General features: G+C 35.3%; 2 protein-coding genes across 5 annotated transcripts in view; one reads left to right on the forward strand and one right to left on the reverse strand.

Moving 5' to 3' along the window:
- LOC138935898 (uncharacterized) overlaps nt 1–18246 on the forward strand; it is a 62049-nt gene extending 43803 nt beyond the window's left edge. The window contains exons 2-6 of one of the 4 annotated variants that reach the window (XM_070300799.1): nt 5411–5687; nt 6889–7380; nt 7723–8024; nt 10914–11169; nt 12917–18246. In XM_070300799.1, the coding sequence (XP_070156900.1) occupies nt 7114–7380; nt 7723–8024; nt 10914–11169; nt 12917–15379 (3288 nt within the window). In that variant the 5' untranslated portion in view covers nt 5411–5687; nt 6889–7113 and the 3' untranslated portion in view covers nt 15380–18246. The remainder of the gene's footprint in view (nt 1–5410; nt 5688–6888; nt 7381–7722; nt 8025–10913; nt 11170–12916) is intronic. The other 3 variants (XM_070300798.1, XM_070300800.1, XM_070300801.1) reach the window with 3 other exon arrangements.
- A 2662-nt stretch (nt 18247–20908) lies between these two features.
- Cct8 (chaperonin containing TCP1 subunit 8) lies at nt 20909–23681 on the reverse strand. Its single transcript, XM_070300802.1, has 5 exons — nt 23531–23681; nt 22909–23211; nt 22003–22647; nt 21440–21880; nt 20909–21258 (listed from the first exon to the last, which is right to left on the reverse strand). The coding sequence occupies exons 1-5, from the start codon at nt 23588–23590 to the stop codon at nt 21070–21072; spliced, it is 1638 nt and encodes a 545-aa protein (XP_070156903.1). The 5' UTR covers nt 23591–23681; the 3' UTR covers nt 20909–21069.
- Between the last annotated feature and the right edge of the window lie 125 nt (nt 23682–23806).

Raw genomic sequence — 23806 nt, forward strand, 5'->3', positions numbered from 1 at the left:
TGCACTCTCTGAACCGTAAAACTGTGTATAAACATTAATTTTATTTTTTCTTGCTGGCTTATATTCAGTTTATATAAAATATTAATTTTCGATCAGCTTCGCAGATGTAATACTATTTGTATATATATAAAAATTTCTTTATAGATCGTGGAAACCAATAATAATAAATCGAATATAATCGATTATTCCGCTCCCCTCTTCCCCCATTGTGTATAGTATAAATATATTAAGAAAATGAGATATTTCTCATATTTCTATAATATTCGTTTATTCCCGATCGCAAATTATCAGAGATACAATATTTATGATTCACTGATTCTTAGCATTACGTAACGATTGCTATTGAATAGTAAATACATTAAATATAGCTTCGCTAAACATAATACATTATTTGTCGGATGAACAGTATACATATATCCAGAATAAGGTATACGGACTTAATGGAACCGATTGCAAAGCGTTATTGTTAACTAGCTCCTTTTGTGCAGAAATGATAGCTTGTTTAATTCTATTAATAATTTCTAGTTTCTTGTTTGCAAATAAAAAAAGATCAAACAGATTTCTTTACGGATGTCATCTTTGGCGAGTAATACGTTTCAGCAATCTTTTGAGAACTTGAGTCCCCCTTTTGTAGGAGACACTTTTCTTTATTGCACTTCCAAGTTAAGAACATCACGTTCGAGGTTTTTCACTGCCATCGATATTGATTATTCAAGTTTCGCACTATCCGTGGTATTTCCTGTTTGCATCGTAAGAAACCTTGCATTTCAACACGTAATATTAGATCTCGTTCGTTTCTCCACCGGATATTAACATCGGAAGTTGACACTCGGTCAATACTGACGAATCCTACGAAATTACGTCACGTAGTTCAGAAATATCTACTCATACATCAGGTCACTTGCAAAGGCAACTAGAAATCCAGATATATCAAGGATATCGCAGCAAACGCGGGATTCTACGCGACGATATTAGGTATCAGTGATAAAGCAGGTCAAGCGCATTTACATTTATTTAAAGGCAATTTGATACGCAAGCCGTCGTGATTGAGGATAAATCTATCTTTATACTTAAACAAGTTGAGATTGCGTTCTTTTTCAAAATGTATACAGTTTCGAAATCTTTCGATAAGATAAATTGCAAATGCGTGGCGTATGGAAGAATTTCATAAATTTTTTCGGGGATATCAAGAAATCCAATTTTTTTTTCAAATAAACATTAACCCTTCCAGGTTTATTTATACAGGAGAGATTTGTTCAAAGGGAAAAACGAACGTAGCAAAGATAATATCCCAGCTTCGTAATGTTGCTACGTGAGAAAAATACTGTCGGATATATTGATAATTTTCCGCGACGAATGAAACAATATTCTATAATATAAATCATTCATACGTATTAATATCTGAAAATTTTAATTATTGGCACAAGAATTTGCGCTGATATCATAGATTTCCACGCAACACAATTTTCGCTCTCAATTCGGTACTTTTCATTGTAGCTATTGTAACTTGTATCAATTAGCGTAACCTTCGATAAAAATCCCCTTGCACACATAACATTCTCGACATTCTTTGCTCATATGAACGATATCAAGGCCGTTATTTTTACGATGTCAAGGCCAAATCCAAGACATTTATTTTTTCATGTTTTCAGAGTTCCTGCTGTGATTATCGGGTCTATGGAATCTTGTCAAACATAGCACGTGTTCTAAGAAGAACTTTTACTCTTTTTCTCTTGGCGCTGCATTCCATAAAATAATCTAGTCATTATTCATTCGATTTTAAATAATGAAGTCGATAGAAGACGTGATACTCCAAGAAAATAGATGTACTCGATATTTCGCGCTTTTCAGTAAAGAAATATCAAAATGTGGAATTTATGAATAAATTATGTAAATGAATTTAAAAAGATTTATTCAGATCCATACGACCAAAATTATAATCATTGCATCATGTATCTATGCAATGCATTTACGTACGTAACTGGTTTCGAAGATTTAGTAAGGATAAACGACGTGCTTTCGCGTTGGCGTTGAAGATTTGTCATGGAAGTATTAACATCGCAAGGACAAGATGATTAGCAATGCATAACTCAATGAAATCTAAATCTGAATATTCATGCCATCAATGATAGGAATAAATATAGTGAATGACACGCTTGGAATAAATATTGCATAATCCTGTCTTTGCATTGAAACCATCGTATTATAATTAAAAACTCATGTATACATTAAATCAAATCTACATACTTCGCGCTTTATTGGTTCATCAAGAAGAAAATGATCGAACAATCTCTCACACGCGTTTTTTTTTTGTTTTTTTTTAACCACCGCCGCAAAGTCTGAGAATTCTAATTCACACAAATTTAAGATATATCTATTTCTGGAATTATACAAAAATGTCAAAAATAAATTTTTTTCTCTTCATATTTCGTACAAAAATTTAAAACGCACAGATAAATATGCGTGCGACCTGCATTAATCCGAAAGTGGCTCGCGCATTTCAAAGAAAATATAGACAGAAATATCCAAATTTTTATTCACGATTATATTAGACGATTTTATTATATAAAGCGTAATAAAAATTCTTTCCAGACACGATTTGCCTATCTAGACGATTAATCCTATATTTCTCCAATATTAGTCTAATCGATCGCAAAGTTCAGAGGCAGTCAGGTCGAGACATTTTCCGATTTCAGCGCGACGTCCCGCAAACCTTAATTAAATCATGGGTCATAGGGACACGAGTGAAAAAAGCGAGGCCCTTGTGATTTCTCCACTCTTCCGTAATTAGACATGCAATTTCTGAATTGATTATCCGACTAGCTTTTCCAATGATGATTTGTCAGCCTCTACCGGAAATCGAATCAGTTACCCCGAAATATGAGGCTGCACGATGATATATCCGCCGAAAACTGACGTATCTCACTCATCGCATGTTGCCGCTGTAACGCAATTTGTTTTCCGTTCCGATGATTGACTATAGATTCGATGCGCGAATCACTCAACCGAAAAACGTTCTAGCATTGTTTCGACCTGTTCCCAATTAATCATCGATGTAAAAGAGTATGCGTGAAAAATACATTTCCCTGAAATTCGCTCCGCTGCCGCCACTTGCCACGAAACAATTTTTTTCCTTAAATGAAAGCTCTTCTCAATTTCCAACATTGACGTAACATGATTCAAACATTTGAAGTAAAACAATCACAAAAAAAAAAAAAAGAAAATCGATTTTCTTATTTATAAAAATTTTAATAATTTAAAAATATAATATACGCGATATAAATATAATGTATGTGTATAAAAAAAGAGATTAATTTTTTTAATAGGATTTCTCGAAATTTGAATAAAAAAAAATATTAAGAATCAAATTTTTATAAAAAAAAAGGAAATACTTGCAAATATTTGATTTGCATACTTTAGTGTTTCTTTCCAGTGTATTTTTTTTTTTTTTTTTTTTTGTATATATATTCATCGATCGATATTGATACGAATAAAAGTAATAATTTATAGCGTCTAAAACTTTATAATATTCGACAAACTTCCGCGAACATAAGCAAAAACATAAGCAAGACTATTTTAAAGAGACTGAGGGAGTTGCCTCTTTTTTCTGCGAAATGTATCTGTGAATTAAGAAGGCTTAAAGCTTACATTTTTTTATCAGTTATCATATAGATTCTTTGCACGTATCATGTCGCGCTGTTTTTATTGCTCAGCATTCACAAGGTTCTCTCCGAGATGCAAATTTTCTTTGCCGTGATTTATTCACGCTATCTTTTATCTAGATAGTTGTTTGCTACGCATAGTCGATCGTACTAATGGCAACGAAAGCGGAAATGAGGAGAAGGACATTACTGTAATTACATCTAATACAATTACGTCTAATACAATCTTGATTAATGATGATAAACTGCGAATAGAAAATAAAATCCTGTATCGCAGACAAGTCCATAATTTTTATTATTTCTTTTATTTCTATTACTTCTATTATTTCTATTATTTCTATTATTTTTATTATTTCTATTATATTTATTATTTCTATTAAAATATATCGTAGAAATATCTGTTCATAATGATACTCGATAAACTGGGTTTATATGTATAATTGACAAATGATTAATAAGGCGTTATAAAAAATCAATTAACGTTATGTTTAAACAAAACGTATTAAAATTTGCGAAAATAGAACATAATATTCGAATGCTAGATTACAGAGGAATTGACTTAACCCAATCATTGTGAACATTAATACCATTGATATCTCCGATTTAGATTGTCGTCAATAGCATACTCCTATGTATTCGCTTACGTGATATGACACAATTATTATAATAATATTTATATAACCTTTTTTTACTAAAGACATAATATAACTATATTTTATCTCCAAATATTCAATAAATTCTGATCACGAATTTCCGTCTAAGGAATTATTCGCACTGTAGATAATTGCGGTATGTGTGCATTTGAAAAATGAATATTTAATTAAAAAGATTAAAAGCACTAGAGAGCTGGTTTTAATTACTCTTATCAAAGGAGTAATCGTAATAGCGGGGATTGAACATTAGACCTGAGAAAATGCAGTTTCCGAGACGAAGTGTGCTCCGCGTTTTGACACTTCGGAATTAATTAAACGTCCTCGCGTCGCAAGAACTGCCATGTGGGCCCTCGTCCAGCAAATTGCCTCCAGTTGATCCTAATGGCGTTAAAACCCGCCCAGACATCCAGATGCTGACCATCGTCCACCGTGCGAGCATTAACGTCGCGTTCCGGTTCATCCGAATTGCAAATGCGAGATAATAGCTACTGCACGAGCGAATTTAAGCTCTCTCTACCGACACGGGATCCCTTTTCTTCGCAAACGAATGGCTATCAACGCGGATATCACGTGACATCCGTAATCTCTTTCCTTTTTATTCGTGCGAGATTAACGTATTCTCTATCATTTTTTCGTTCCTGAGTAATGGAAATATTCAGAAAAAAACACGCGATTGTTATTCCTGCAACTCGGTATAACAATCGTTCTTCGGATATAATTATTAATTATTTGAGTTACCAAAGAATATAGAATATTTATAAAAATACAATGCAAAAGCGCACAATCGCGATACTTTTGGTAAAAAAAATCACTAATAAGACGGATAAAAATGACGGATAAAGTAATGAAATTTTAATAGAAAAATAAAGAAGATACTAATGCTTATTTTTTATGAAAAAATTTAAACGTATAAGCTATTAATGTAAAGTCTTATTTTAATGTAGATTACAGATTAAAATTAGAATTTCACAATATGTGAGATACATGCAACTTTATGTGCATCACGATTTTATATATTTAGAAAAAAAAATCTATACAACAGCTGTATTTTTAAAAGAAAGATAATTAAAAGTGAGGATACACGTTCAATTTCAGGAGACTAACGGATATAATAAAGTCGAAGGAATTGTAAAGTGAAGAGTGAGAGAAAAATAAGTGCAAAAAAAATCAAGAACATATCTTATATCAATCCACTTTCGATTCCTTACAGAAAGATCAGGGAACTTGGTGTTACGACGGCTCGTAATTTCTCAACGGATTGATTGTTCCAGTTAAGCTCAAGCACTTCAAGCCACGGATCTCGAAAATCTCTCATCAATGAGGTAGAAAGATTGCCGAGCAATGCCTCTGGGAATAAACCACAACGTGGAAGGTCAGCACAAAGAACTGTGAATCTTGCGAAAGCATTACATATTTTATAAAGAATTATCTCATCGGCAAAAAAATTATTAAGCATTCTTCTAGAATTGCACAAAAATAATTAGAAACCTGGAAATAAACAGATTACTCTATAAAGAATGTAAATATTTATGGCAACAAAGAGAGATAAAATTATACTTAAAATTTATTTTAAAGGGGATAAAATATTTTTGTAATAATTAAATTATGCGAGTGTTATTATTTAAGAAATAAAGTGTCCTTTTGAAACTTTTTAATTAAAATCGACAATTCTTCGAGAAAGTTACGATTTCAAAGTTATAAAAACGTATAAAATAGAGTTCAACTATATTTTCATAGCTCCATCTTGTATATCTTAATTTCGTACATGACAATAATAAGACTCCACTGTTTAAAATTATCTTCCAGTAAACCTAATACGATATTTGAAATTGAAATCGCACACAATTTTCAAAATGGTATACATATGTATATCTTCGTATAAAATTAAAGTTTAAATATGAGAGTTTCGTTAAAATAAAAACGATAAAAATAGAAATGATACAGAAATCTATGTCATGTAACTCAATTCATGCCAATAATTCCATTAACATTAACATCATAACGTCAATATCAGGCTATTGTTTTATAAAATTTTATATCAATATATTATACCAATGCTTTATTATAGAACAAAATGTATATAACATTAATCTATTGTAATCACTTTTTGAATTTCCATTATCACTTCTTTTTTACTTGTTCGGAAAGATAAAATAATTTTTTATCTGTTTTTTTTTTCTGTAATAGCAAATAAAATTTTGCACAAAATGTTTATATGTATATATATATGTATAAAGACAATTTATCATAAATTAAATGTATAATATACATTTAGCTATTTCGCGCGATATATGTATATTTAGTTATCACGCTGTAAAGTGCAAGAGACATGTGTAAATAAGCTTTAAAATTCTGTAATAATGTAATTATCAAAAATTTTCAATTGCGCACTGATTTACGATATCGTTAGATTTATATTGATTTTCTATTATCAATCACGATTTGCATATCTCTGTCGAATAATTAAAAATACGATGATCGAAGATTAACGATGATTGCATTTTAAAAGCACTTGTTGTCCCGGGGATAATCCAATTATTCGGTCTATCGCATGAAAAATGATTTGCTTATAGTATGGAGCGACGACGTCAGCGCGACTGATCATCCGCGTGTTAAGGGCAAGTGATCTCGCTGTCGATCGTTCGTGTCGTCCTGACGCGACGTGACAGTCTGGAAGACATTGCGTCATGACGTTGTACAGAGGAGGACGCGTATACGAGGACGAAGGCAACTTGACCTGAAGCAAGGTCGCGTAGGCGAGGATAAGTGCGGACTCGGTTATTGCCGCGAGAAAGACAATGTCAACGCTCGCTACAGACACGTTGCTGCCGTCCACCACCGTCGCCGAAGAACTGATGACCGCTCTCACACCCACATCCACCAGGATAGACACGCAACTGGATGTCAGTCCCATCTCGGTGGTTCTAGCGGTCTCCATAGTGTGCATTCTGTCACCTATCACTGTCACCGGCAACTCCATCATTCTGGCCGCCTTCTACAAATACAAGAGACTCCGGACCGCTTCCAATTATCTACTAGTCTCCTTAGCCATTAGCGATTTTGGGGTGAGATAATTATTTAACTCTTTCACATTATATTATTAAATTATAACAAGTGCTTGTGTCAACGTTTAAGACAGTATATAATATACATTATATATACGAATTGATATATTTCTAAAATGCTTCACATAAAAAAATACATATAAATACATGAAAAATTTGTCATTAGAAATTATTCAATTATTAGTTTAATAACATCAATTACTGGTGTTTTCGCGGCATAAACTCCTCTTATAATATCAATATTGACTCTTGACGACGAGTCCGGTTTTCATTCAACAACACAAGTGCAGATTCTCGTTTAGATTTGCGGTAAATGAACAAGCTCTTCTCTCATGTTGGCAGGTTGGCGTGTTTATGCCCTTCGGGATGCAACTGGAGCTCTCCGGTCTACCGGAAAACGGCGTCTCCGCCCTCTGCATCGTGCCGTACTGTATAATAATCGCGCTGTGCAGCGTAAGCGTCCTGGTGACGGTGGCAATCGCGGTTGATCGTTTGACTTCATTGGCACAACCGTTGCGGTACAAGAACATCATCACTCACAGCAGCATAGAGAAGTACATTGCGATCTTTTGGATATACGCTATCGCCATCGGCCTCTCGCCCCTCATCTATGCTCAAATCACCGGGAAGATGCAGTCGCATAGGTAAAGATTTTTAATTCAATATGCCATATTTTTTACGTTGCAGTATTTCGATGGTAACATTGTATTTATTGAGAACAATTTAAGCTGCTAAAAAATTTTCGCGGCAGGTTGTAAAGAGATGCAAGAGATCGTTACAAGATGCAAGAAGCCAAGCGTTACTCGATCAGTGAATATAAATGACAACTTTTTGTAGTCTATTCTTCCGTGTTAATTCCAAGATAAATCTATTATTTAGAATAATCTTTGAAGATGGTATATATTCTCGCATAAATCTTGTGTACATTATTTAGAATTATTCCGGGGAATATACTATAGGGAGCTTGCGATTTTTGGGATTGTTCGTCTCAAGTAAAATTGCCTAACTTAAGTTGAAATGGAGTACCATATGAATCGCTTAGTTTAATCCAAAATACAATACATACGTGTGCACGTATTTTATTTCTCAATCCTTGTTCTATTTTTGATTTTTATCCTTTTCTTCTATCTTTGTATTAATAAATTTTCATGGAGAACTTAACACAAAAAGTAACGATATACGCATGTAATTAATGTTTAATGTAAATTTTTGGATTATTATCGTGCTACTCCAAAATAAAATCATTTTTATATTTTATAGTAAATTTCCTGAAAATATTCAATTTTATTATAGTGTAGCAGATTCTATCTTAATCTCTTCCCACATATACCAACAAACAAAATACCTCCGGAAAATTATTAAAACCAAATTTTCTAGTCACGTTCTATAAACACAAAAAGAGAGAAAAATTAATGGTTATATATAATTTTGTATAGCGTCCACGCTTCCACGAATAACCATATTTATCCAGAATCTCCAATTAATCGTGAAATGTTAAATTACAACTAATTGCGATAAAATATACTTTATATATATTCAAATGTTTCATATACTAATAATATCCAATATTGCCCGTGACAAAATTTAAATTTGAGTATTATTAAATTCGCTTATAATTATTGTTCTAAAATATAACTTCTCTTTAAATATTCTAATTATAATACTATAAGTAAATAAAAATAAATAGAAGCGAAAAAGACGGAGCATCATTTAGCGCGTTAAAGAGTCACAAATTAAAGAGTCAACAGAAAAGAAATCAAACGCGCAATTTATCTCTCTCTGCAATTTTTTACTTAATATACGATACTTTTTAACCTCGCGTTATTTACGAAAAAGATTATGAGTCGAACGTTATTCAATCAATAAAATTGATACAACTTTTTATAATACACTCCCCTACGTTCATTTCTGTGATAAATATATTATTTAAGATAATTTTCGGATGATACGTCGCGCATCTAAATCTCGGATACATTCATTATTTATTACTTCGGAAAAATAAAGGAACTTGCGGTTTTTCGGAATTAAGCAGAAAAGAATGATATAATAAATGATGCGCGAAAATGATCACGGATGATAAAAGCGAAATTTAAAGTATACGAAAACAAATCAATTCGTTGAGCGATAAATACAATCAGCTTACTCAACAAAGTTCGATTAAGTTAACCTTCCGTTGATTAAGATTTTAAAAATGGAACGATCCATCGAGTGTTCAACGGATACTTGTAGCGCTAAACAAACTTTCTAACGCCATGCGCTACATCGCTATGAATAGAATTGTGAGAAACTCTATTAAAGTTTCATCTGAAAACACCTACATCATCTAAAATGCATCGCATATTATTCAACGACACGTGGCATCTCGAAAAGAACGGATATTATACAGATGGCATATATAATAATAAGTAAAAGATTTGTACGTGCGCTTCACGTTCAAGATCATAATAAGCATTGCGTTGCAAGGATGAGGATCAGACTTGAATTATATTCAGTCTTGCTATTTTTAACGCTCCATTATCTATCTTTTCAGCGCTTTAGTATAACAAGCAAACTGTCAAAGAGCTCAATATTATTTCATAATTGATTGTATCTCATAACAGCACAATATATCGTGATCTTTTTAAAGAAATGTATGATGCTATTGTTCTACTGAGACTATATAAAAATATATATATATATATATATACATATGTACATGTATGTGACTATAATAATTTTCTTGTTAACTTTGACTCAACGATGATCAAAAAATTTATATCCATTATGTTCTCTACTTTCATTGCCTATTTCAATATTGAAAATAAGCTTCAAAATATAATTCGAAAAAAGATATTGTATAGACAAAATTTTTTTATTCATAAACGGATAACTGTTGTAATCCGTGACCGTTTGTAATTCTTTGAAAGCGGACGCTCGGTATTTAATAAATTTTCAGCACGATCTCGATATAAACATAATCGCTCTACGGCATTCAGTTCCAAGTCACGCGATTTAAACGCGATATAAAAATATTGGGGGTCTCCGATTACATATCATTGTCATGAATTGCACCGATATATCTACGATATATTACTTGTACCATCTGATAAGGCGAGAAAGTCTTTCACTTCGCGAAGCTCGACGTGATACAAGTTGCGCACGGGCGATCAAGCGACGCATTAAAACGTAAGCTACAAAGAGCGAAAGAAAGGTTCTTTAACCCTTTGATACCGTACGTTTGCGCAATCACAAAGCAACCTGGGGGAACTTGAATCGATCGATCCCATTCTCGGTCCGTTGCACGAATTCCATATCTATCTCGTTGCGCTTATATTACGGACATTGCATTTATGAGATATAAATTTTTATAAGCAGTTATATCTCTGACAGCTTATCAATATATTCCGCCCATACGTATCGTGTATTTTTTTTTTTTTTAATTAAAAAATACCTTTTGTATTTAATACGATATTATAAAATCATACCAGTTATATTTTATTTGCATCTGTACGAGATTTTTAATATATCCCCCCTATTTCAATTTAATTTTCTAGTGGCAGCTGCAGATTCGACACGGCCGTCCTACCACCGGTCAGGGTGTTTCTGTTCGGGGCAGTCTGGGCACCGAGCGCCTTGGTCCTGCTGAGCTGCTACGTGTACGTTTATCTCGTCGCACGTGCACACGCACGCGCAATTTACACAGTGGAATTATCATTCAGACATCAAACACAGACCTTGGTGCTGCCTCGTTACGGACAGACGTTGGCAGTTACGGTCGGTGCGTTTCTCATCCTATGGCTTCCATTTCAAGTGAGTGAACAACACGCCAGCACAATTTTTTTCTCTTTTCTTTTCTCCCGTATAAAAGGATTTTAAAGGAGTGTCCTGCGAGTTGCTGCGCGTTCGTATAAAAAATACGAGCTCGAAGAAGTACGGTCGCACGTTGCGACATGCCTGATCATTGAAGGTCCGTTACTACTTAAATATCGTCTCGTCGGACGGGTGATGACATCAATTTCATTTCACGCTGTCGGGACGCGCTACGTGACCGCACCGGAAAACGAGATTTAAGTCTAATATAGTGTTCATAAGGTGCTCTATGATGCGACGAGTAATAATGTCGGTATCCAGAGAAAACGGCCCCATACAGAGAGGAGCGAGAATAAAGCGTACAAAGTTTACGTTACAATATTAACGCCGACGTATAGAAAAGTGATCGGCATATTGAGTCCGACGTGTGATTAACTTGTCACGCGATTTCTCAATTTTTCCCAAGGTCGAATAAACGCGCGTGTATCGATTCATCCCGTCTACCTTACTCGCCTTTTTAACTCCGGTCACTTTATAAAAATCTGTTTATGAAATTCCGTCTCCCATCTGTGCGAACAACGCTGATGCTCATCTCGGTTACGGACGATTACTTCGGGATACAGGAGATAATGACTTGTTTATTCTTTGGCATGATCCGCACGTTGCTGCAGTGTAGCGCAATTTTTATAACACTTATTATCTCCGCCAGCTGAGTGGCGGGCAACGCGCGTATGCACCGACAAAGAGAAGAGAGTTCTGGGATTTTATTACGGGACGATCGGCTTATGCACGTTTACGATCTGTGTAAAATTTTGTTTTTCCAAATGAAACACGCGGGACTGAAGAAATTAAATTAAGACAGAATTTATATTACGGTCGTGTCCGATCTGTTGAATATTCTTGCCGAGAACGAACCAGATGAGATTTCGCTGCGCGAAAAAAATATCTAATATTTGATTCACAACAGAAAAAGTTTCGAGGCTAAGCATTAATATATTGGATTATTTTACGGCTAAATTGATCGATTTCGAAAGCAGCAATTCGAGATAAGCGATAAAGTTTTCTTGACCTCGACTTGTCTCGATTTATCTTAAACGAGCGAAAGTTTTGTTAAACTATGGGAAGACCGACGCAATTTATGAAATTTCAGAAGCTAGAAACGTGACGGATGGATACTTACAAACTACGAAAAAGAAAGAAAACTACGTCACTACTTGCTATTGTGCTTCGATAACCCTGTGCCTTTCTCGTTGCTTCTGCATCATACAAAAAATAAATAAAAACAATTGCAAATATATTCGGAATCAAGAGTGTGCCCGAATCCTTTTTTAATGTGAAAACTTCGCATATTGGTGTGATTTAATTCAAAGTTCTTTTAATAGCGACGATAAACAAGAGATCGTTGATCAACTCAAGCGTTTCATTGACACAATGCGGAAGATTCGCGAGTTAGTAATTTAACTCGTGGCGAAGAAACAATATTTACGTTCCGCTTTTGAAAATTTTCTGCGCCAAACAAGCGTGCAAGTGATGCGATGCATCGTGAAATAATTCTTGTACGTGGAATGAGGTAGATTTCAAAGGGCGTCTCGGTGTTCGTATCGGTTTTGAATATTTCTTCGGAAATCGATACTTTCAGCTATTGTAGAAAAACCTGTCCTCTTCACTTTGACGCGATCGTGATATCACAATCGTTGCATATCGCTTTAACAAAAAATGTCGAACACGTTTCTCTCTCATTTTTCAGACTTGCATGCTGGTAGACATCTTTTGTGGCACCAACATCTTGTCAGAATGGGCGGTGGTGTGGCTGGGTCTGCCGATTTTAGCGCACAGCGGGGCAAATCCATGGGTCTACGCCTTTCATCACGGCGAAATGCGCGTCGCCGTCGGGAAGATTGCCGAGGATCTGATCACTTTGTTCGGCGTGATGCCGAGCCGCTACGGTTGCTCGCCCATAAGACGCGGCTCCAATACGAACCTCGAACTGGCCGAGGTGAACAACGACAGCAACGAGAGTAGACGGCATCCGTCCGTGGAGAACTGCTTCACCGCCGCTAAACATAACGTCCTTTATGCCAGTAGGAGATCTGCTCTAGAGATATCTGGTAGGCAGACCGATATCTCGCTCGAGAAGCACGACCATATCAATCACGTTGCATCCTGCAGTAGCCGACCAGGCGATATAATCGAAGAGAGCATCCACGATCTGACGAAGATGCTCGATCCGAAGTACATCATCGATCGGAATCACGTAATCGACTCCAATCACAACATCGACAAGATCAAGAATCTCAAGTATTTGCTGGATCCGACCTTCAATAAGATTAGACATCTTCGACGATTGAATCACAAGCGGCTGAACGACAAAAGCTTCCCGCTCATCTCCGAGTCCAAGTTTATATCTTATCAAAACCTGAAGAGCGACGGGGCTCACGGCAGTCACAAGTTTCTTCCCTTGAACGCGTTGTCGGATCCGATGCTGAACGGGTCGAACACATCCGTGGTGAACACGAAGGACTTCAACGAAGCGCTCTGCCGCAATAACGTTGTTCCTCAGAGGCGAAACTCGAATTTATCGTCTATGTCGGATTCTAATCTCAAGGCAGCTACAGCGCATGCTTCCGGGACGAGCATAAAACTCTTCCCGGCGAGCGGTAACGGCACGGAGAATCGTGGCTATTCGGTGCAAAATCTCAATCACGGATACGAGGCCGCGTTAGCGAGACACGCGATGATGCTCTCTCAACAATTAGAGGATCAACGTAGATCTACCAGCAGGACCGCCTCGCATACACGAGCCAAGTTCCGCGGTCATTATGGACGCGCGAGCCCGAATCTGAAGCTCAGGCTGCGAAATAATTCCTCCGCGTCATCGTCATCGATGTCCAACAGCATCAGGCCGGACTCCGCCGCAAGCACACCGAAGCAAAGCGTCTCGCCGAGCGTCCCGCGTGTGACCATCACGTCCAACAAACTGGCTAATCTCATTAACCTGGATCCACCGTCGAGAAGCGCGCACACGCACAGAGTTAACCTTACTGCCAGAACTGTGACACAAACTCGCAAAACTCTGGATACATTGAAGCACTCCGAGTCAATTAATACAATCGATCCGTATTTAAAGCACCGTGTAACTCTGCTGGAGCCTTCTAATTTGATGGACTCCTTGATCGTCCCGACGATACACTCGGAACCACCGAGTCCAATCGGAACCATTGATCCTTTCTCCTCGACATCCCTGCAAAACGAGGAAGCGCGGTGTCTTGAAATCCCAGGATCCGCTACAAATATCAACATTGCACAACGCGCTAAATCACCTCTAGGTAAAAAATGTAGTCCTGTGAGGCATTCGGAACCGGTGATACCGACCGTGTTGCTGAACATCGAAGATTATAGCGAACCGTCTGTACAGAACGATCAGACGACGAGTCAAGAGAACGATCTTCTATCCAATAACACGCCGACGTTGGAACCGATCGATTTGTTCGAAGCGCTGCTGAGGAACTCGGACAAGAGTAAAGACGCGAGATTACCGGAGCCCATCTTTGGCGAGCACGACTCCACCCGGTTCAGCTCGAGACGACCGTCCGATTCAAAGTGGTCCGAGTCCTCGAGGAGTCAGGAGATCCTGCCAAGCGTGACGGAATATCAAACGTTCCCGTCATCCTACTCGGTGAACAATTTTCAGACCTGCAACAGCGGCAGCGATCTCAACGATCTCACGTCCTTGGATCCGTTCATGTGCCCCGACGCTCTATCGTCATCTCTGCGCGAGTCCTTCTTCAGCGCGCCGTCTGTACCCAACTCGGACATCTTCACATCTTTCGAGGATAGCGACGAACCGATTTACACGCCCGATTTCACGCCTGATTTCGAACGGGACACGTCGTCGGCGTACAATTCCATGTCGACGATAAATGTGAAGAGATGCGTTATCGAGGCATTTCAGAGCAAATCCACAGAATCGGTCCACCGAGTCAGGTATCCGTCGACGCGATCCTGCGCGATTCTTAGACTGGAGCCGGCTGTTCATTCCAACAGATTACGCGTTAGACCCAGCACGAATTACATCCTCAGGGATTCGCCGATCAAGAGAAATCCGCGACTAGCGCCCCTCGCCATCCCAACGCCTACCGACATTTGCACACCTACGTTCGACGTCGTGTCAGAAATCAAGAGCGACAATGGTGTCGGTGTCAGAGTATGAAAAGTGTTGAAGAAACAGATATAAACGGGGAACTTGTAAATTTTTGCAAAAATTGTACAGAATATTCCGTATAAATGCTCGCTAATCACAGAACTTTATTCTCTTGAAAAAATTTAGGAATTGCAAATTAAATTCAAAGGCCTCTATTGGTTGTGTGTGTGTGTGTGTGTGTGTGTGTGTGTGTGTGTGTGTGTGTGTGTCATCCAGTAATTCGTAATATTGAATTTTTATTAAAAAAATATACATTATGTTAAATATTAATTAAAATATGTATTTAGAAGATAAAATATTTCAACGATTAAGTCTGATATTATAAGCATTTCTATATCGAGCCAGTGTTCACTTTAAATTATTTAGCATACAACTCTTTGATTTAAACTCTTTTTCTATCATGCTTGCAATATTTCAATATATTCATACGTCCATTTCTCATATTTACATTTTCAATCTCTGAAACAGTTCATCGATCAAATTTTTGCAATTATACCCTTGAAAAAAAAAATTCGATGTTCTTGATTATATATATATATATATATAAAAAGGATTTCAATAAACTACAATTTTAGTTATAAGAAACGCGGTGTTATATGTAAAAATCACGGACATTAGGACTCGTAGGAGAAAATCGATGTGTTTAAAGTTGAACTGATAGTGCGATGTATCTTTATAAAGAATTGATTTAATATATGAAGAAGAGAGAACTCTGCGAGAGAGAGAGAGAGAGAGAGAGAGACGCTATAATCGCTGCTTCGCGCGATAGCTGTTCAAGTTAATAAACATATTCCGTATGTAAGAAAGCGATACTCCGGGGATTTGTCGCGATATTAAAACCGATAAATCGCCATTTTATCGGAATTGAGAATATTTAATAATTTAAACGAATGATTCCTTTGTCGATTTATCCGACCAAATCGTTATGCGTAAATAATGTTCCGTCTCAAACGTGAATTAATATTTCTCGTATTGTGAGATAAGAGGAAGTTCTCTATGCGGTCCAAGCGTTGCCTGTGACGTATATCGTAACGTGTAAATGTATACTTACGCGCGCGATTGCGTTTATTATATTCTGTGAATCGATTCGCGAATCAAACGGTTATTCAAAGAAGTTCTGTGAATCACAGAATCGCGTGCCAAGCAAACTGTATCGAATCCGAAAGTTTTGCAGAAGCCATCAAGTTAAGCTTGTAACCTGTTATCGCTTGTGTACCTGATGAAAATGATATAGATGTTGACTAGAGAAGATCGTAAATATATATTGCAAAATATTTACCGGAATATACTTTAGTAAAATGCAAAAACTTGCTAAAATCTGATATGTACAATGCGGATAATAATGATGATTTTGCGAAGCCAACGAATCGCAAATATTTTCGTTTGATCTCTCATTTTTACGCGCTTTTTTTCGAATATGGATGGCTTATAGATAATTTTGATATTCATCGCTTTTCTATCAAAAGAAAAATAATATGGAAATCTGTTTATGTGTAGAAACGTGTTTTCAAGCAGTAACTCTTTTTTTTTATCAAAAATGATATTAATGGCGAATAGCAAAATTATTTGTATTTTATACATTAAACAAAAAGGCGCAAAACAAAGAATGAAGGAAGGTGGAAAGAAAAGACAATTACGTACACGGTTAGAGTTGGAAAGAAGGACCAAAAGTAAAGCAGAAGTATAAATTTCGAAAGGCAATTCAATAGCGTTAAATGCATTGTTATTTTCTACGGGATATGATATTGAAACTATCATGTGTGCTATTTTATTTGTAACTTTTCATTACACACTATGCACATCTATATTGATTTTTGTATTACGTCGCTGTTAAAAAAATTGCTTTTGCTAACTCGAATAATGAAAATATCTGTATATCTACGGGACGCGAGGATAAGAGAAATCGTGTCGCAATCCTCGCAACTAAATGCCAATTAAATATCGAAGTACTTTTATACATAAGATTATTGAGAGAAAGAGAAAGAGAAAGAAAGAGAGAACTCACGTATAAATGTATAAATTATTTTTAACATATACTCTTATAAATACATTTTTCAAAAGAAGATAAAAAATAAAGTTTCCTATATGCTCCATGTACCTAAACGGTGTCCCGATACAAGCAGCTAAAAAGAAAACGATTATTTGCATTCACATCGACTGATCTTGCGCGATTTGTCTTCCATAACGTAAAAATTATAAATAGATACAAGATCTGATATATTCCAGCTTCATTCTTTTTTCCTTCTGGTTCTTCTGTCTTGCAATAACATAATAGCAAGTGTTATGGTAATAAATGCTTTTTAGTTAGTGATCTCCAAACCATTAGTATACATATATATATTAATTGCAAAAAAATACATATATTCTGTATCAAAATCGAGAAAATGTCAAAGAAACGAATGTTTAACACAGCTATGAAAAAATTTAATTATATATATATATCTTAAAACACTTAATCATTACCTTACAGCAAGATGCAAAAATTTATTAGCATTAAAATTTCCGTTGCCCTTACGGGACACCGTTATAATATAAATTCTGTAAGAATAAAACTTCAGTATTCATGGAAATGATAGGCACTGATATATTTTTATGAAATATCTTTGTTGTTTATAGATGTTAAGCGTGAGAATGTGAAACTTCGATTCGCACTCTAAATATACGATCCTGATCGAGAAAGAGTCGCGAAAAAAGTGTGTATATATCTTATTTTCTAAATTAGGCAAACACGATTTCAAAATATATAGATATCGTTTTTCATCATAATAAATATAACGCGAACAGACGAAACGCCAAGGAAATATTAAAGATTGAAAAAAAATTAAAAGTTTAGACTTAACTTTTTCTTAGAAAACAGAAAGATATTTATATAAATCGTCCTAAATGATCTCTTGTATATTCGCTTAAGTAAAATTAAAAAATAAATTTTTTTTTTTAAAGTAAAATAAAATAAAAAAAGTATATATTAGTCTATTTTTTATTAATGTAAAAAGGCGTAAAATAAAAATAGACGAACCGTTAAAGTAAATTCTTTTCATATATTTATGTAGTGCTATAATGTTTGCAACTTAATACGAAATTATTCGGATCTATCGGTGTATCTTATCGAATTTATCGATGCGTAACATATTTGAAGACAATGAAAAATAGAGAAATAATGATCAATATTACCTGGTTAATGTCGATTATCGATTGTCGATGGATTATTTATCATCATTTTTACAGGATCACGTCGAAAATTATAATGCAGAATCGAAGATGCGACGATATAAGGAAGATTATATCCGAGCACTGTAATTAATACAACTGCATATATATATGTTTTTGTATATACGAAAAGATAAAATATATTAAATTAGACCCGAATACGTAAAGGATTTTCTGATTTTCTTACCTTGCATATAAATTCAACGAATGGTATTTTCCTGACGATCCTTATTATTCTTTTAATTCACCGAATTCTGTAAGAACTGTAGACGATTATTCGATCCACGATACATATTTTATAATGCAAATTTTTCTAATTCGATTTTAGCGTCCCACTTTAACGTACGATACATAAGGTACAATATGAAGTTTGTAACATCTAAATTCGGAAGACAATGTCCTTTGATGCGTACTTCACTGTTGTTTGTTTTTCGGCATAGTATCTGAAGTCGTCTGAAAGTTTAAGCAAACGTACAACGTACATAAGTAGATCACGTAGCGAAATTCAGTGCCTTAGAAATCTGTGATATTGTATTTATTCAGGTGAAGTGATTATTTTGTCTTTTCTATGACTTTAAAAAATTTTTTAATAAACTGAATAAAAAGGATCTATATCAATTTATACAGGATCAATCTGAAATCGTCCGGAGATTTAAGCAAACGTGTACGCGAGTCACGTAGCGAAAAGTGCCTTAGAAATTTGCGATATTGTGCTTATTCAGGTGAACTGATTATTTTATATATGTTTTTTCTATAAAGATAAAGAACTTTTTGAGAGAAACTAAATAAGAACGATCTATATCGATTTATACCCAAGACCTTTCAAGATACACATAATAAATGTTCATGTTCCTTTTATTCTACCATAAGATGTAAATGTTAATTTGTAGTAGTTGATGATTAGTATGAAATATCAAAATATATTCCATATCTCTATCATATCAACGCAGTTCCTTAAATAATTGCTTCATTTAATCTAATAATCTCAAGTTGCTTCATATAAAGGATAAAACAAAATGTGTAGCTTTAGATAATTCTTTATATGATTCTAGCTATTCGTGTTTTTAGAGCTTCTAGATTTCACTCAACATGGAATCAGAATATATAATAGAAGGCAATGCAAGGATTACTGCAAAAAATATACCAAATTCTATTGGGTCAAGATGCATTTGTTATAGACCGCATTCTAACATTATATGCCATGGCTGTGGATTTTGGACAAAAGGAAGAGTAAGATACTGCTGTCCTCAACATCCAAAGGTCAACATAATATTGATTTAATATCTCTTTCTTTTCTTCTTTTTTTGGATTCTCCAGTAATTTTATCAATTTATTGAAGATGAAAACATTAAAACAGCAGTATTTTTAACGCTTCAATTGTATTTTTTTCTATTTTATTTTACAGATTGTTTTCCTCTACGATTATGCTCAATGTCCACGCTGTAAAAGCTATGATTTCATGCTGACAGAGATCTGAAGCTTATAATATAATATTACTACTAATATTATAATATTTAGTATTTTATATTATTAATATTTAAAAAAACTGCAATAAAACACATTACTAGTATTCTTAATATATTTTGATAGTATTCGAATAAGAGCAACTATATTGTGTTAAGAAATTGATATTAGCTTGTTCCTAAAAAACTTAATTTTTTTTTTAACTTTAATATAATGTTTTTGAAAGTATACGGATAATTTAAATGAGAAATGAAACTTATTATTTTTAAACATATATGTATATAATATATATATTAACATATATATGTAGAACTTTATCCAATATAAACGAAAAAAAAAATAAACGACATACAGTTGTGTATCAAGAGGCATCTTTGCTTTTTTTTTAAATTGTCCTTATGTGTTTGTTAGTTTACACTGTTACTTTACACTGGTCAGTCTTGAGCTTTTTTTTAATACAGAAGCCTGAGAGAAACCACTGCCAGCTGTCATTTTTCATAAGGGACTCTAGTGCATGCAAGATACTAATTTTTCAACATAAGATGAATTATCATGAATTACAGAATCGTCATTACATATCCCTCATGGGCTCATACTGTAAGTTTACAGGTTTAGCAAACCAAAGATATCAAAGTTATCCAATATCTGGAGATATAGGCATAATTTTATTTCGTATCTTTATTTCTATTTTATTTTATTACTTTTATCTTTAATATCCTATTCTATTAAGATTTCAGTAAAAGTATAAACTGTAAGATAAATGGAAAAGGAAATGGTACATTAGGTCGTGTATTGGATGAAAGTAGAAAATTTTGTAGAAATTTCTATCCATTCTCGGATCGACTTTTGCGATAAAAAATACATCTCTTCTTTGCAATCACGTCGAATTAAGCACCGAAACTATATCCATCTTTATTCGTTCTATTCCCCCCTTCGTCGACATTCCAAATATATTGAAACTTGTAAATAGAAATAATGGTATAAATTAAACGTGAAAGTTTATGATTATTTTATCAATTTGTGCTTTATTAATCATCTTCTTCACGACTGCCTCCTGATGGAACCTTCGGACCACCTGCCCTCTTCGCCATAATAATTTGATCTACTTTGAGAACTGTGCACGCCGCACCAACCGCATATTTCATCGCCCATTGCTTTGTCAAATATAGATCTAGAATTCCTGCCTCGACAGTATCGATCAGAGTTGCACCATCACCCTAAAGATATACGATTTATACATAACATATTATTTGAAAATAAAGAAAAAGAATATCATATCATCTATGATTCAAATAATCATCCATAGATGCTAAATCAAATAAGAAAAATCGGACATCCACCTATTTGAAACAAACACAACTGAAGATGATTGTCGAATAAATGAAAATAAGAACGTACATCGATATCGAAACCGTAATTCCTCTTTCCCTCCTTGTGGGCTGCGTACAACTTCGATAGAAGCTCGGAGGCGTGAGTACCGCTGCTCTCGGCCAGTGTCTTAGGGAATATTTCCAATGCAGTGGCAAATTTACGTGCTGCATATTGTTCCAGGCCAGGTAGTGTGTCCGCATATAACGCCAACTGCGCAGCAAGCTCGAGTTCCGTGGCACCCGCACCCGGGACAAATCGACCATCCTTTGTGATGCCCTTGAAGGTGTTAACACCATCGTCGATCGCGCGCTCGATATCGTCCATGTAATTCTCGGTAGAACCACGCACAAGCACAGTGCTAACGCGACTTTCCTTTCCATCCAGTTTGAACACCACCACTAAAGTGTCTCCCAATTCGTCTATATGCACCGTATCGGCATATCCCAACTCTTCTTTCGACGGAGGTATCTTTAAAAAAGAAGGTTATTGGTAGTTTTTTTTCATATTATCTTATTTTAAGTATAAATGTACAGGATGCTAAAAAACAAGTCTATTTGAAGAAAAGATATGATTAAACCAAATAAATTTACCAGTTTTGAGAACGCGGTGGCACCGACGGTTTTACAAAGTCGTCTGATATCAAACTTGCTCGGGATACGAACGGCCATCAGATTGTACTTATTCATATAATGCAAGGCCATGTTTCCGAACTTTCCACCTGATACCACCACCTCGGCGCCGCTGTCGGCGATCGCTTTGATCTGACTTTCCAGCAGCGATTCCTCGCCGCGCGAGAATTTCAAGAGCTCATCGGCCGTCTTTATCAGTACGGTACCTTTGGTCTCAGTCTGGGTGATATCCACAGCGCAAGTATAAACCGCGATCTTCGCGTTGATCTTTTTTGTGACTTCTCCCTCTGCATGACGTTTAAACACCATACCCTGGATCACTTGGGAATTGCTCAAGCCACCTCCGAGTATCTTGCAAACCCGCACATTGTCAACATTGAACGTCGTTTTCTCTGGTAAGATGGAAATGCAAGCTTCGGTAACGAGAGAAGCGAGAATATCCTCGTTCCCATATTGTTTGCTCATAATAGCAGTCCTAATCCCCTTTTTCACTTCTTCTTCAGAATGTACATTTTTTACTTCATGAACAACTAACGTCGGTAAGATTTCGAGCGCTTTATTCAAGGCATTTTCGTAACCTTCAACAATCTCTGAAGTCGTAATTCCCTATAATTAAAAAAAAACAATATAACTGTGTTTCTATCAATAATAAATTTTTTTCTTATTGATATTAATAATAAATATTTTGTGTACAGGATGAATAAAACTCATAGATTTATGTAATTAGAATATATCGCCAAGTACAGAAATATAAATAAATAAATTTTATTTACATTATATTTATATTTTATATATTTGTTATTGATATATGATATTGATTTATACTAATATTAAAGTGTAAAAAAATATTAGATAAAATTGACTTACTAGACGAAGCAATTCTTCTGCAGCGTGAAGCAATGCTCCAGCAAAGATAATAACAAAGTTTGTTCCATCTCCTACTTCAGCTTCCTGCATTTTTGATGCAAAAACCAACAACTTTGCAGCTGGATGCTCCACTTCTAGTTCATTGATAATCGTTGCCGCATCATTAGTTACAAACAGTTTTTCAATATGATTAATGATCATTTTATTCATGCCATTAGGACCGTATGCGCTTCTCACAGTATCTGCAAATTGTTTGCAGGCCGTAATGTTTCTGTAAATTGCTTCTTCCAGGCCCGAAAAGTACTGAAAATATAAAACAAAAGATTCATTAAAGTATTAGATTAATTATAAACTACTTTCTTATCTTTTTATTATTTAACAATTAAATCTGATTTAAGAAAAACAAGAATGTATAAGATATTTCAAGCATAATTTAAATCAATTGCATTTTGCGTGCTAGACTCTCTGATTCTCGAATCGGAGATTCTCGGATGTCAAAATGCCTATAAAAGGCAAGAACATGAGTAATCTCTTCGTCGCATATCCTTTCCGGGAACGGGCATCAATCAACGTGCGACAATCCATTGCATGTACATGATTATTATGACAAAACGGCACTTACGCGGGCCCCATCCTTAAGCATCTGCGCTACGCCAGGCGCTTTCGGTATGTGCATAGCCATTTTCGGAATGTTAAAAATTGAATCGTCTTTTCGTGAGACACAACGATATTACGGTCCAAACAAGTCCGAAGCGGAAACGGAACAGGTCAGCCAAGATCTCTCTCGAATATGTCTCCAGCTAGGGGATTTTTACACTGGCAAAAGTTTGTAAAGACTGGCTTGCGCTACCTCAAACGAATTCATTCAGAATGCATTGAGAAATGCTATCCGTATTGG

This window comes from Polyergus mexicanus, unplaced genomic scaffold, assembly GCF_030449975.1.
Source record: "Polyergus mexicanus isolate NDT 795.1 unplaced genomic scaffold, iyPolMexi1.0 SCAF_8, whole genome shotgun sequence".
Lineage (NCBI taxonomy): Eukaryota > Metazoa > Arthropoda > Insecta > Hymenoptera > Formicidae > Polyergus > Polyergus mexicanus.

Excerpts from the sequence above, each read along its gene's own strand:
- Cct8 (XM_070300802.1), bottom strand. The coding sequence starts at position 23,590 with ATGGCTATGCACATACCGAAAGCGCCTGGCGTAGCGCAGATGCTTAAG. Across the intron at positions 23,212-23,530 it reads TGCTTAAGGATGGGGCCCGC|TACTTTTCGGGCCTGGAAGA; the intron begins GTAAGTGCCGTT and ends TTATATTTTCAG. Across the intron at positions 22,648-22,908 it reads CAGAAGAATTGCTTCGTCTA|GGAATTACGACTTCAGAGAT; the intron begins GTAAGTCAATTT and ends TTTTAATTATAG.